Source organism: Cicer arietinum, chromosome 3 (assembly GCF_000331145.2).
Source record: "Cicer arietinum cultivar CDC Frontier isolate Library 1 chromosome 3, Cicar.CDCFrontier_v2.0, whole genome shotgun sequence".
In the NCBI taxonomy this organism is placed as follows: Eukaryota; Viridiplantae; Streptophyta; class Magnoliopsida; order Fabales; family Fabaceae; genus Cicer; species Cicer arietinum.
In genome coordinates this window covers 36,231,148-36,244,865 of record NC_021162.2, presented here as the reverse complement: position 1 = coordinate 36,244,865, position 13,718 = coordinate 36,231,148, and the positions used below count along the sequence as shown (strand labels likewise).

At 33.3% G+C, this 13,718-nt stretch overlaps 1 protein-coding gene across 1 annotated transcript; it reads right to left on the bottom strand.

Moving 5' to 3' along the window:
• Positions 1-10,346: 10,346 nt before the first annotated feature.
• Positions 10,347-11,069, bottom strand: LOC101494891 (uncharacterized). Its single transcript, XM_004515625.1, has one exon. The coding sequence runs from the start codon at positions 11,067-11,069 to the stop codon at positions 10,347-10,349; it is 723 nt and encodes a 240-aa protein (XP_004515682.1).
• Between the last annotated feature and the right edge of the window lie 2,649 nt (positions 11,070-13,718).

Sequence of the window (13,718 nt, the reverse complement as noted above, 5' to 3'; positions counted from 1 at the left end):
TTACGTTTCTTGGTGAATTGTGTTTGTCCGTGAGAGACTGCACAGGTGTTTGTCCGTGAGAGACTACACCCTGTTAAATTGTGAATTGTTGGTTCATTTGGTATGTGTAGTAATTGTGTTATAAGTGTTATGTTTTGGAATTTGGTGATAACATGTTGGATTGCTATACCATTTTGAAACCCATGATGTTGTATTAATTGTGTTATAAATGTTAAGTGTTATGTTTTGGAATTTGGTGATAACATGTTTGCTTGCAATACTATTTCGAAACTAATGATGTTGTAGCGATTGCGTTATCAGTGCTAAGTGTTAGGATTTGAGATTATGTATGAATGTGATTGAGTTAGTTATGAATTTTTGGAAAAATGATGAGGGAAATCGATTTCCCAATCGATTGGATGAGTTGCAGGAAGTTCACTATTTTAACCTAATCGATTTGCCAATCGATTGTATAAATATATCTTTCAAAATCTTTTAAGAAATCGATTTGGAAATCGATTGGCAGAGAGGCAGGAACTCAGCAAAACTGCCAAAATCGATTTGGAAATCGATTTGGCAACACAGGGACTCATCAGAACTGACAAAATCGACTTAGAAATCGATTTGGTCATGCAGAAACTCAGCAGAACTGACCAAATCGATTTGGCAATCGATTGGCTCAGCAAAAGTCCTTATTTTGAGCTAGATAATCGATTGCTCAATTGATTTATCAATGCTTTGGTCAGTTATGTATTACTTGATGATTTGAGAACTTCATTTTGAGTTCATTGTTAATTGTCAAGCATTATATGAACTTTTAGCATATGGAAAATCCTTTTAAGGTGCATGCTTAGTTGAAAGGTTATTTTGTGCATTTAAAACTTAAATGTTATGTGTTATCTGTTAATTTCGGTTGGTGACCCTTTACAATTATTGTGGAAATCTGGGATTTTCCCTCAGATAAGAGTCGGGACGATCCTACCGGTTCGTACCCTACGGACGGGAATGGAGATGGGAACGCTTGACTGCAGCTACGTTAGGAGGATCTCACGGGGCGCGTGGAGATCACTCAGGGTGTATAGTTTTTGGTAGGATGATCAGATTAGGTTGATGTATAGGGACTAGACGTCCTACTTTTTGGGTTGGAGTATTTTTATTTGGAAAACTGTACTTATACTAATATTGTCAGTTTGACATCTTATTTGAATGGGTCCCATGTACCATTTGTTGTTGTGTAAATGCTTTGGATTTATATTTGGAGAAACTTTTCCGCTGCTTGTAAATTATAATGACTCAATTATTTATCCAAAGGCATTTTCTTGTTTATTTCTCTGTTTTAGTTTAATTTCTTTTGAAAAAAAATACACCCTCTCTTAGAAAATCGGGGTGTTACATAGGACTTCTCAACTCTCGACATCCTCGACGACCTCTGTCTCTGAAAATAACACTTTAACGATATACTAAATCCCAATAAACAATACACACAGTTTTAAAACAAGATTGTTCTCATCTGGAGCGGTAACCCGAAAAAATCGATCATTGCACCTGCCTTCTTCCAAAATTATTCTTTAGAAATATTCATGGTATAGCTAAGATTTTTCTATAATAACCAATTACTTCCAATAATTAATAAAAACGCATCAATTAAATTAACAATAACCCACATATACAATAATCAAATAAATCCAATATACATATTTATTATGAAGAAAATAATCAATTAATTCAATGATGGAGATATACTACTTCCGCAAAGTGAGTACTATCTCATCATGTGGAACACTCGCTCATCCAGTGTAGGGCACAAGACATGGATTTCTCACTTGGTCCAAAGAGCATCATATTCATACTAAAACATCATTAGCTGCACACAAAGTAGAAATGCCTTTGTATCATATTGACAACAATGATTCCTTCGTATCATAATCAATATTAGAATAATAGAAAATAGTGTTAAGTGGATTCACTTTCCATGTGAGAATAATACGAAAAGAATTTTTGAATTTTTCTCAAGAAAATCAAAGAGAAAAAGGGAACAGGAATTAAACAATGATCAACAATAGAGATAGAAAGCAAGACTAGAGATAAATATAATTAATAATGAAGATAGAGAAGAAGTTAAAACTAAAGATGAAATAAAGAAATATAAAATAGTCGAGAATTAAATTTTCGCAAAAAAAATGTAGTGGAATTTTCTTCAAGGTGGATATCAAATATGTATTGATATCATATTAAGAAATAATGAAATCCATAAATGAAAAATAGAGAGAAAAACTTAAAAATGTATTATATTGATGAAAAAAATTATTACAAAATGAGAAAAAGCTTTAAAAATAATTACATTATGTCTTTATATACACTAACCTTTCTCTAATTCACTTTTTATTTCCTTTATATATTTTAAAAAATCCTAACTTATTTTCAATAAAAAATACTAGCTATACACCTCTTGATTTCTACTTGATTTAATTACTCCTTACACCTCTCTTTATTTCTTACTGATCATAAAACTATTTTTTTTTAACATTTTCACTTTCCTCTTCCTACTTCTTGCATATTATTTATTAATCTTAATTAATTAAACAAGACTCGTCTAACTTATTCTAAAATATTGTTGTAGCTAAAACTTTCTTACTCTTACTTCATTATTCCTTATTTCACTATTCCTTAATAATTAATTGGTTACTTTTTGGGATGTTACAATCTGAATAGTATCACCTCTTAAAAGCCAAAGTCCCAAAGTTTTCTGGTTAATTTCAAGCTACTACTCCTTGCTTAATCTCTCGGCATAAACAAGTTTACATACTTAGAATTAGGGTTGTGTGGGTTTTTTTTTTTTAAATTAAATCATATCCATCTTAAAACTATTATATGAATTAAAATTTATAATTAAATCTATTTTTTATTTAAAATCGGTTATAAAATTAATTATAAATTTTATTTTTTGACAAATCCAATTTTAAAATCGATTGTTAAAATTCGATTATTTTTTAATTAATTTGTGTAATTTTAATTGATTTAAAAAGTTGACATTATGTACGGAAAACTTAATATAACTTGTTAATTTCAAGAATCTGATGTATTATGAAATTATGATAACAAAACTACGAACAAATTTGAACATATTTTTCTACTTCATGAAAATGGTGAAATTTCTATTGAAAACTCATGGTACATGAGGAATGATACAACTTAATAGGTGTAGAAATGGAGAATAAAAGGAGGCATTGTTAAGTTAGGAAGAGATTGAAATGTAGAAAAGGAAGAGGTAAATGGAAGAATGGAGTTGAGTTCAAGAATGGCTACCTGTTGTTGTCGTCGAAATTGGAGAAGAGAAGAAGCAACAAATTTTTGTTGTTGGGTTAATGACAGAAAGAAAATATCTTGCTAATTCAATTTAAATTGTTTGTCAATTACAATTTAGAGAAATGGTGTAATACCCTTAATTTTTAAATCCTAAATTAAATAATTTTAGGGTATTTTGTGTTGAATTTCTTAGGCTTTTAGCTCATTTTTTGGTATTTAGTGAGTTAAATGCCAAAAATATATTTTTGGAAATTGGATTAAAATTATTAGTCGGAGAATAATTTAATTACATTACGAAGAATTTAATACCGAACAATTTAGTTAAAAATATCTCTGGTTGCTGAAAATTTCAATCTGTCAATTGAGTTGCGACGAGAGTAGATATTTTTAACAAAACGTGGTTTGGGAAGTGATGGGTGAAATGATGTTTTTTTTAAAATATCTAGAGTTTTTAGATATTTATTTATGAAAGGAAGAAAATGAAACCTTCTCCCTCGCGAGAAAACTTTTTCTTCTTCATTCTCTGTTTCAAGAAAACCAAAACCCACAATCACAAATCTTCACTTTTCTCTTAGATCTAAGCTTCGTTTTCAGAAGTGATAGAAGGGAAAATTGCTCATCTCCACGCTACCGTGCTAGTGAGCTAACTTCGGAAGCGACGTCGCGAGCGGAGATTTTATCCGAATTAATCGTGGTACCGTAATCACGTGTTAGAGCTATCGTTAAGGTAAAGGATCCTTCCAAACTTTTAGTTTGCATTTAGGGACTTATCCGTGGTTGGGAGGAAAAGAAATTTGTTAGGGTTGAAGTGTAGATTTGGGGAAAATGAATTTAATGCTTTTATGGGTAAAATTTTAAAGTTGGGTTTTTGGTGATATTGATGAGTGTTTTGTGGAAAATGAATTTAACTCATTTATGTGCGGTTTTGAGGAAATGAAATTTGATATGTTTGAGTGGTGGGTTGTGATGATTTGTGGTTGTCGTGTTTGACGTGTTCATAGTTAATAAAAATGGGGAATCTTTTAGTATCTGCATTTACTTAATGATTGTAGTGGATAAAGTTAGAGTATTCTTATGCATTTCATTGTACGTGGCGACCGAATGGGCTATGGTGATAATGATGACCGGATGGGCCACGAGATGATTCCATGTAATTTGTTGGTTCATCTTATCCTTACGGGGATTATCGCATCGTGCTGATATGTGAGAGATTGCACTCTAGAACGTGTTGATCTGTGAGCGATTGCACTCTAGAAAATAGTGTAAGGCTTGTGATAGGCAACACTTTAGTAAATTGTGCGGGCCTGTGATGGATGGCACCTTGATAATTAGTATAAGACCTGTGATAGGCGATACAATTATGATTTACGCCCCTTCGAGAAGGGTTTTGGTTTGGAATTCCGAGTCCATGCATTTTGGCATATACGCATTGCATTAGGGTGCTTGGCACGCGAGTCATGTTTCATTCAAGATTATGATTGAGTGTTTGAACTCAAGTGGTTGTTGTGGTTGTGCCATAATTATTAAGTGTGAATGTTTTGGATTTGTGTGTAAGTGTGATTGATTGCAAAACCTTTTCGAAACTCAAGTTCTCATGGTGATTGTGCTATAATTGTTAAGTGTGATTGTTTGGATTTGTGTGTAAGTGTGATTGATTGCAAAACCTTTTCGAAACTCAAGTTCTCATGGTGATTGTGCTATAATTGTTAAGTGTGATTGTTTGGATTTGTGTGTAAGTGTGATTGATTGCAAAACCTTTTCGAAACTCAAGTTCTCATGGTGATTGTGCTATAATTGTTAAGTGTGATTGTTTGGATTTGTGTGTAAGTGTGATTGATTGCAAAACCTTTTCGAAACTCAAGTTCTCATGGTGATTGTGCTATAATTGCTAAGTGTGAATGTTTTGAATTTGTGTGTAAGTTTGATTGATTGTAAAACCTTTCTGAAACTCAAGTTGTCATGGTGATTGTGCTATAATTGTTAAGTGTGATTGTTTGGATTTGTGTGTAAGTGTTGATTGATATCGAAACCCTTTTAAAAGCTGAATTTTGCTGTTTTTCTACTATTTGCTAATATGTATTCGAATACAGAAGGTTGTATTCGAATACAAACATCTTATTTTTGAGTGAATAATAATCAAAAAAGATCCAAATCCAAAATTAAAACATGATTGGATATCCAATCGATTGGTAAATGAGTTTGATTGTAACTATATTATTTATATTCGGTTCTAGACTCCAGCCTTATAACCAAATTTTTTGTACAGTTCTACTGATAACACAATACTACCAAGTCCAAACAAGACAATGTTGGCTCAAACTCAACATATTCTTGAAAAACACTACAAATTGAAGGTGCCAGAAGATTTAAAGTATTTTCTTGACTTGGAAATTGACAGATCAAAAAAGGAAATTAACTTGTTTCAAAGGAAGTTTACCCTCCAATTGCTTGAAGATACTAGCCTTTTAGGAGAAAAACAGTAGAACCCATTGTCATTTGTCTAGAATATGATAATATGATCCATACACCTTAGTAAAACAGGGGTAATTAACAATAAATAATAATTTAAAATCATCATCATAACTGAAAACTACATTCATAAATATAGTTTACAACTTGTTTAGTAGATACATAAAATATTACATCTTGAAATAAACTATGATTGTCTGATTAACATCATAAAACAAAATATTAAATTCTAATTCAACAAGTTTGGAACTGATCTTCTGATGCTAATTTCATGTCTCATGTTCCTCCAGCTGCTACAAAAAAATAATAATTGGGGTCAGATAAAATATCTCAATGAGCTCTAAAAATAAAAGGGAAAACCAATTTTTAAAAGAGATAAAATATCTCAGTGAGCTCCCAATCTGTAACAACCTAAAACAGTTTTTTTTTAAACTTCCAACGCCCAAAATCCTCATACTAGACGAAATTAATATAACACAACACAATTTCACAAACACATCACATGCAACAGCAGTAACGAGCATAAAACGTGCTCGACAAGCATAATCACTTTAAGTCTAGTTATACACATTTAAGTAAATTTTTCCTAATATATAATTCATTCACAATATCTCAACAATAAACAATATGCATGTTTTAATTTACTAACATTTCAACGAAATCCCTATGGGTTAAATCCCTACTCATAACATTAAATCCCTACTCATAACAAAAAAAAAACCTTTAATAAAAAGAACTCACAGTTTATTATAAGGGAGAAGACGATCTTCTAGTTAAATTGGTTGTTGAGCTCCCCTTTTTCTCGAATTGCCACTTTGACTCAAGTTCTTCATTTTTGTTGGGTATTATCCCTTACTGCTTCCTTGAATCTGGTTAGAGACAAATTGAGACATGCAAGGTTTAAAAATGGTTTTGAAGAGCTGTGTCAAGCTTTTGGGTTTGACTGATTTGAAAAAAATGAAGAAAAAATTAGAGGTTGAAGATTGGGAGGATGGAGGAGTGTTTACAGCAACGAAGAAGAAACCAATGTTGTTTCTGAAAAACACGATATATTAGAGAGATATTGGAGAGGTAGAATGAAAATTACGCCATTGCCCTTCATTTGTCCAAATACTACAATAATGCCTTTTTTTTAACAAATAGACTAGTTATTGCATTTTTAAATTAACAATTTTTAACAACTAAGCCTTAGATTTAACAAAATAGATAGGTTGTTACATCATCCACCACCTAAAAAAAATTTGCCCTCAAAATTCTGAGTATTACCTATTGGAAAAGGTAAGGATACTCCCTTTGCATGTCTGTCTCTGCTTCCCACGTTGCTTCTTCTACAAAAGATCCTTCCCAAACAACCTTCACTAGGGGAATTTCTTTGTTTCTCAATGCTTTTAAGCTTTTATCTATAATTTGCACTGGCATTGGGTCATAAGTAAGGTTTGACATCAGTTGGATAGACTCATGACTCAAAATTTGGTGAGGGTTAGGAATGTATTTTTTTAACTGGGAGACATGAAAAACATTGTGTAGATCGGATAAATTGGGTGGCAAGGCTATTCTGTATGCAGAGGGACCAATCTTCTGCAATATTTGAAAGGGTCTAACAAAACGAGGGTTTAGCTTCTTGACCTTTAGCACTCTTCCAATGCCAATAGTGGGGGTAACTCTCAAAAAAACATGATCTTCCTCCTCAAACTCCAAAGGTCTTCTCCTGATATCAGCATAGCTCTTTTGCCTGCTTTGGGCTATCTTTAATTTATCCTTAATTACCTTAATCTTTTTAGTGGTCTCTTGGATAACTCCAGGACCTAAGATCCCCTTATCCCCTACTTCATACCAACATAACGGTGTCTTACATTTTCTTCCATACAAAGCCTCATAAGATGTCATGCCAATGCTAGCATGGTAATTGTTGTTGTAGGAAAACTCTACCAGAGGCAAATGCGTATCCCAGTTTCCTCCTTCCTCTAAAATGCAAGCTCTCAGCATATCCTCTAGAGTCTGAATGGTTCTTTCGGTTTGACCATCAGTCTGGGGATGGTAGGAAGTACTAAGGTGTAGTCTAGTTCCTAGAGACTTTTGAAATGCATTCCAAAACATGGAGGTAAACTTAAGGTCCCTATCAGATATGATACTAAGAGGCACCCCATGCAACCTCACTATTTCCTTAATGAATAACATGGCTAGTTTGAGGGTGTTGTAGTTTGACTTTACTGGTAAGAAATGGGCTGACTTAGTTAATTTGTCCACAATCACCCAAATGGAATCATACTCGGTTAGGGTATGTGGCAAACCTACAACAAAATCCATGAAAATTGAGTCCCATTTCCATTCAGGTATTTCCAAAGGCTGTAACAATCATGTTGGCCTCTGATGTTCTATTTTCACCTTTTGGCACGTCAGGCATTGACCCACAAAAGTAACCACATCAACCTTCATACCTGGCCACCAATAATTTTCTTAAGGTCTTGGTACATCTTGGTAGATCCAGGATGGATAGTCAGGTTACTTTTGTGAGCTTCCTCTAGTATCAGTCTCTTTGATTCTGAATCCTTAGGTACCCAAATTTTTCCCTGAAATAGGACTGTTCCATCTCGTTCCCTTGTAAATCTTTCTTGGTCCTTTCTAAGTTGCAACTCTTCATCCATCCCTTGAGATTGCCTAATTTGGTCTCTAAGGCTACTAGTTATTTCTAGTTTATTTAAAAGAATTCCCCTTGAAGGATTGTCATATTTAGGTTCAAGTCTCTAAGGTTTTCTAGCAGTGAAAGTTCTTGGATCATGAGATGAGACATATGTAGGGATTTCCTGCTCAATGCATCGGCCACTACATTGGCCTTGCCTGGGTGGTATTTTAGTTCAAATTCATAATCTTTCAAAAACTCCACCCACCTTATTTGCCTCATGTTATGTTCCCTCTGGTCGAATAGATACCTTAGGCTCTTGTGATCACTGTAAATATCAAATTGTGCTCCATACAGATAATGTCTCCATATCTTTAAGGCAAACACTATGGTAGCCAATTCTAGGTCATGAATGGTATAGTTTCCCTCATGAGGCTTTAGTTGTCTTGAAGCATAAGCCACTACTTGGTTTTTTTGCATCAATACACAACCTAAACCTTTCAGGGATGCATCACAATACACTTCAAATCTTAAGGTTGGATCTGGTATGGCCAACACAGAGGCAGTGGTTAACTTGGTCTTAAGAGTCTGAAAACTATCACAAACTTATCTAAGTATGGCCTAAAAATATATCATCTATAAATACTATCACAAACTTATCTAAGTATGGCCTAAAAATTCTATTCATGTAATCCATGAACACAGCTGGGGCATTGGTTACACCAAAAGGCATAACCAAAAATTCATAGTGCCCATACCTAGTTCTAAAGGCTGTTTTTGGTACATCATGTGATTTTATTCTGATTTGGTGGTACCCTGACCCCAATTCAATTTTGGAGAACACATTAGCTCCCCCTAATTGGTCTAAAAGGTCATCAATTATGGGCAGAGGGTATTTATTCTTGATGGTCACTTTATTCAATTTTCTATAATCTATGCATAACCTCATGTTGTCATCCTTCTTCTTTACCAAGAGCACAGGGGCTCCCCAAGGAGACACACTTGGTCTGATAAACTGCTTGGTTATAAGGTCCTCTAATTGGTTTTTCAACTCAATCAATTCTAATGGGGACATCTTGTAAGGGGCAATGGAGATTGATCCTCTTCCAGGGACCAAGTCTATTGAGAACTTTATTTCTCTTTCAGGAGGCAATGATGTCACATCTTCTGGAAAGACATCCTCAAACTCACTGACTACAGGAATATTGGACAAGTCCATTTCAGACCCTGGGTTAGAGGATAGTAATAATAGTACGCCTTGAACCTCATTGGTCAGACATTGGAAGAGTAAAGAATTGTTGGTCAAGGAAGGGTATTTGGTTTCCTCTGGTTGGGAAACTTCTGGAGGAATTATGACTTTCCTACCATGGCAAATCAAAGTTACTGAATGGTCGGATATCCAATCCATTCATAATATGATGTTCAATCCCTTAAGGGGCAAACGGACTAGGTTTATTAGAAAAACTCTATCATACAAGGTGATTGGACACTGGTGACATACTAAGGAGGTCTCTATTGAATTCTTAGATGCAATGCTTACGACTAAGGGATAAGGCATTTCAAATACAGGGATATTATGTTGCAAAACAAAATCAGAAGAGATGAAAGAATGGGATGCGCCAATGTCAAACATGACAATTAAAGGGATTTCACTTATGAATCTAGTGCCAGTTATTAGATTATGATTCATACTTTTCTTTGCACTGAGAGAAAAGACCCTTCCAGTGTTCGACTTGTTTGGGTTGGACTCTGCTTGTTTTTGGCGTATTGGGTAAAAGGGAGCCATATGACCAAGCTATTTGCAGTAGTAGCAGACTTGTTTTCCAACCAAGCACTATCCCCCATGATCTATGCCACACTTAAGACACTTCTTTGCTCTTGGGGAACTGGAGGTATGTACTTGTTTTCCCTTCCCTTGGGTAGTCTTCACCTTCAATTGTTGACCAAATTTTCCAAATTCTTTCTTTTGTTGTCACTTAGCATGCCTCTCCTCTTGTACCTTCTTTAAATTTTCTTCAACAATGTAGCTCTTGTGTACAAGAGTAGAATAGTTAGTAAGCTCCATATGGCCTATGTTCCCTCTGATTTCAAGCCTCAATCCCCATTCAAACTGGTTTATCTTCCATTCTTCTGTGGGTGCATATTGGGCATGTGGGGAAAATCTGGCCAATTCTTCAAACTTAGCAACATACTCTGCAATAGACATGTCTCCTTGTTGCAGGTGCACAAACTCCAACTCCTTTTGTCTTATGGAACTTTTTGGATAATACTTATCTAAAAAGGCCACCTCAAAGTGTTCCCAAATCATATGGGTTCCTTGGGTTTGAAGATATGTCTTTGCACTCCTCCACCAATACTCTGCCCCACCTTTTAGTAGATGGGCAGCAAATGCCACTTTTTGTTCTTCAGTAAAAGGCACTACTTCAAATGCCTTTTTAATCTCATCCAGCCAAGCTTGGGCCTCTGATGGATTGTGGCAGCCCTGGAATGATGGAGGCTGCAACTTAAGAAAATCATCAAACACCCTATTGGCAATTGGAGCGCTATCTCTTTCCATTGCCATTTGTTGTACCAGATTATGGGTAGCCGTTGCTTGCATTTGAATAGCTTCCATAACCTTTTCCCATGGTTCAGCAGTGGGTGGTGGAGTCATACTATCTTCAGGGGCAAGATTCCTCCTAGATCCTTCAGCCATAATTCTGCATACCATACACAAATACTAAGTTGATCAGACTTAATATTAGGTGAAATGATAATTAGAATGTATAGTAAAATAAAGATATTCAAATTTCTAACACATAATCCATAGTCCAAATGAATCGACATGGCTCTGATACCAAAATGTAGAACCCATTATCATTTGTCTAGAATATGATAATATGATCCATACACATTAGTAAAACAGAGGTAGTTAACAATAAATAATAATTTAGAATCACCATCATAACTGAAAACTACATTCATAAATATAGTTTACAACTTGTTTAGTAGATTCATAAAATATTACATCTTGAAATAAACTACGATTGTCTGATTAACATCATAAAACAAAATATTAAATTCTAATTCAACGAGTTTGGAACTGATCTTTTGATGCTATTTTCATGTCTCATGTTCCTCCAGCTGCTAAAAAAAATAATAATTGGGGAGAGATAAAATATCTCAGTGAGCTCTAAAAATAAAAGGAAAAAACAATCTCAAAGAGTTACTTTCATAAAAGTGTATAAAACGTGAAAAATAATTATACATCTCATGATAAAAATATTATTATTATTATTATTATTATTATTATTATTATTATTATTATTATTATTATTATTATTATTATTATTATTATTATTATTATTATTATTATTATTATATATGTATGACCTCAAATCATTTCCTTTGGAATAAGGAAAAGTCGCTCAATATCTTAATGTGGGTCACTAAGATAATTGAGTCCTGATTGGTAAAGGTGGTCTGGCCAAACCCCAATCAGCGTCCTGATTGTTCTCATTTACTTGTTATTCCATGCCTGGAATAACCTAAATGTCCCACCGTGAATAAGGCCATGCATGATTTAATGATATTGTACAAAACTTGAAATATTTTGTATAAACTGCACTTATTATGTCATATACAAAATGCATCATTCATCCACAACAATTATAAATAGCTTAAGCGATATACTAAACTCATAATAATTCTAATCTTAAGTCCGTAATTCAAAATGTAAATTCATAGTCAAAAAATAGAAACAATATTGGAGTCATGAGAAATCATTTGGATGCAGTTTTAAAAACACCTATATGCAAAATTCCATTTAATCACACTCTAATTCTCCCAATCTATAATAACCTAAAACAGTTTTTTTAAAAACTTCCACCGCCCAAAATCCTCATACTAGACGAAATTAATATAACACAACACAATTTCACAAACACATCACAAGCAACAGCAGTAACGAGCATAAATTGTGCTGGAAAAGCATAATCACTTTAAGTCTAGTTATACACATTTAAGTAAATTTTTTCTAATATATAATTCATTCACAATATCTCAACAATAAACAATATGCATGTTTTAATTTACTGGCATTTCAACGAAATCCTTATGGGTTAAACCTATGTGAGTTGTTTTCTTCCATTTCTATTTTCTTCTAAACAACTTCACCTCAAAACATTAAATCCCTACTCATAACAAACAAAAAAACCTTTAATATAAAGAACTCACAGTTTATTATAAGGGAGAAGACGATCTTCTGGTTAAATTGGTTGTTGAGCACCCCTTTTTTCTCGTATTGCCACTTTGACTCAAGTTCTTCATTTTTGTTGGGTATTAACCCTTAATGCTTCCTTGAATCTGGTTAGAGACAAATTGAGACATGCAAGGTTTAAAAATGTTTTTGAAGAGCTTTGTCAAGCTTTTGGGTGTGACTGATTTGAAAAAAATGAAGAAAAAATGAGAGGTTGAAGATTGGGAGGATGGAGGAGTGTTTACGGCAACGAAGAAGAAACCCAATGTTGTAACACTCCAATTTCTCATTACCTTATTTGGAATAGTATAATGATACAATACTAATTTTTTTATGAGTGTTAATATGTGTTCTAATTCTTAGGTGTGTCTGTGTGTTTGCTTTAGTAGTTGATTTAAATTATTAATATTAACCATATTTAACTTACAAAAAAATAAATAAAATAAAATAAATAAATATGTATATAGATATAAATAAAATAAAAACAAGAGTTAGCTCTAATAGAATGGAATAATAATAATAATAATAATAATAATAATAATAATAATAATAATAATAATAATAATAATAATAATAATAATAATAATAATAATTATTATTATAATAACAATAACCTAGGCTATTATGAAGTATATATATATGTAGCCTTCCAACCAAGCCGCATTCCAATCAGGTTTGGAGCATAAGGGAGCCGCCTTTCCAATTCCATCTAATTCCAATTTCCATTTCTAATTCTAACTTCCATTTCCAATTTCCAATTTCCAATTCCAATTCCAACTCTAATACCAAACCACGTAAGGTATGTTATTCCTTCTCTCCTTGCAAATTCGGCCAGGCAATAATTATTATAATAACAATATATATATCCTTGCAAATTCAGACAAAAAAAAAAGGGATTCATAAAATAATTTAGGCCAGAAATTATCTATTCAAGGAGGATCTCGTTTTAAATGTTTCAAAAGGAAATGATAGATTTTAGGAAATATTGTGGTTGATTCCTAATTTTACGAATTTTATGTAGTCAGATGTTTGGGGCATTTCCTTCCCTTCCTTTCATAAAATATTTTCATATTTCATGTTGTCGTTCTTACTCTTACGCCTTTTGTA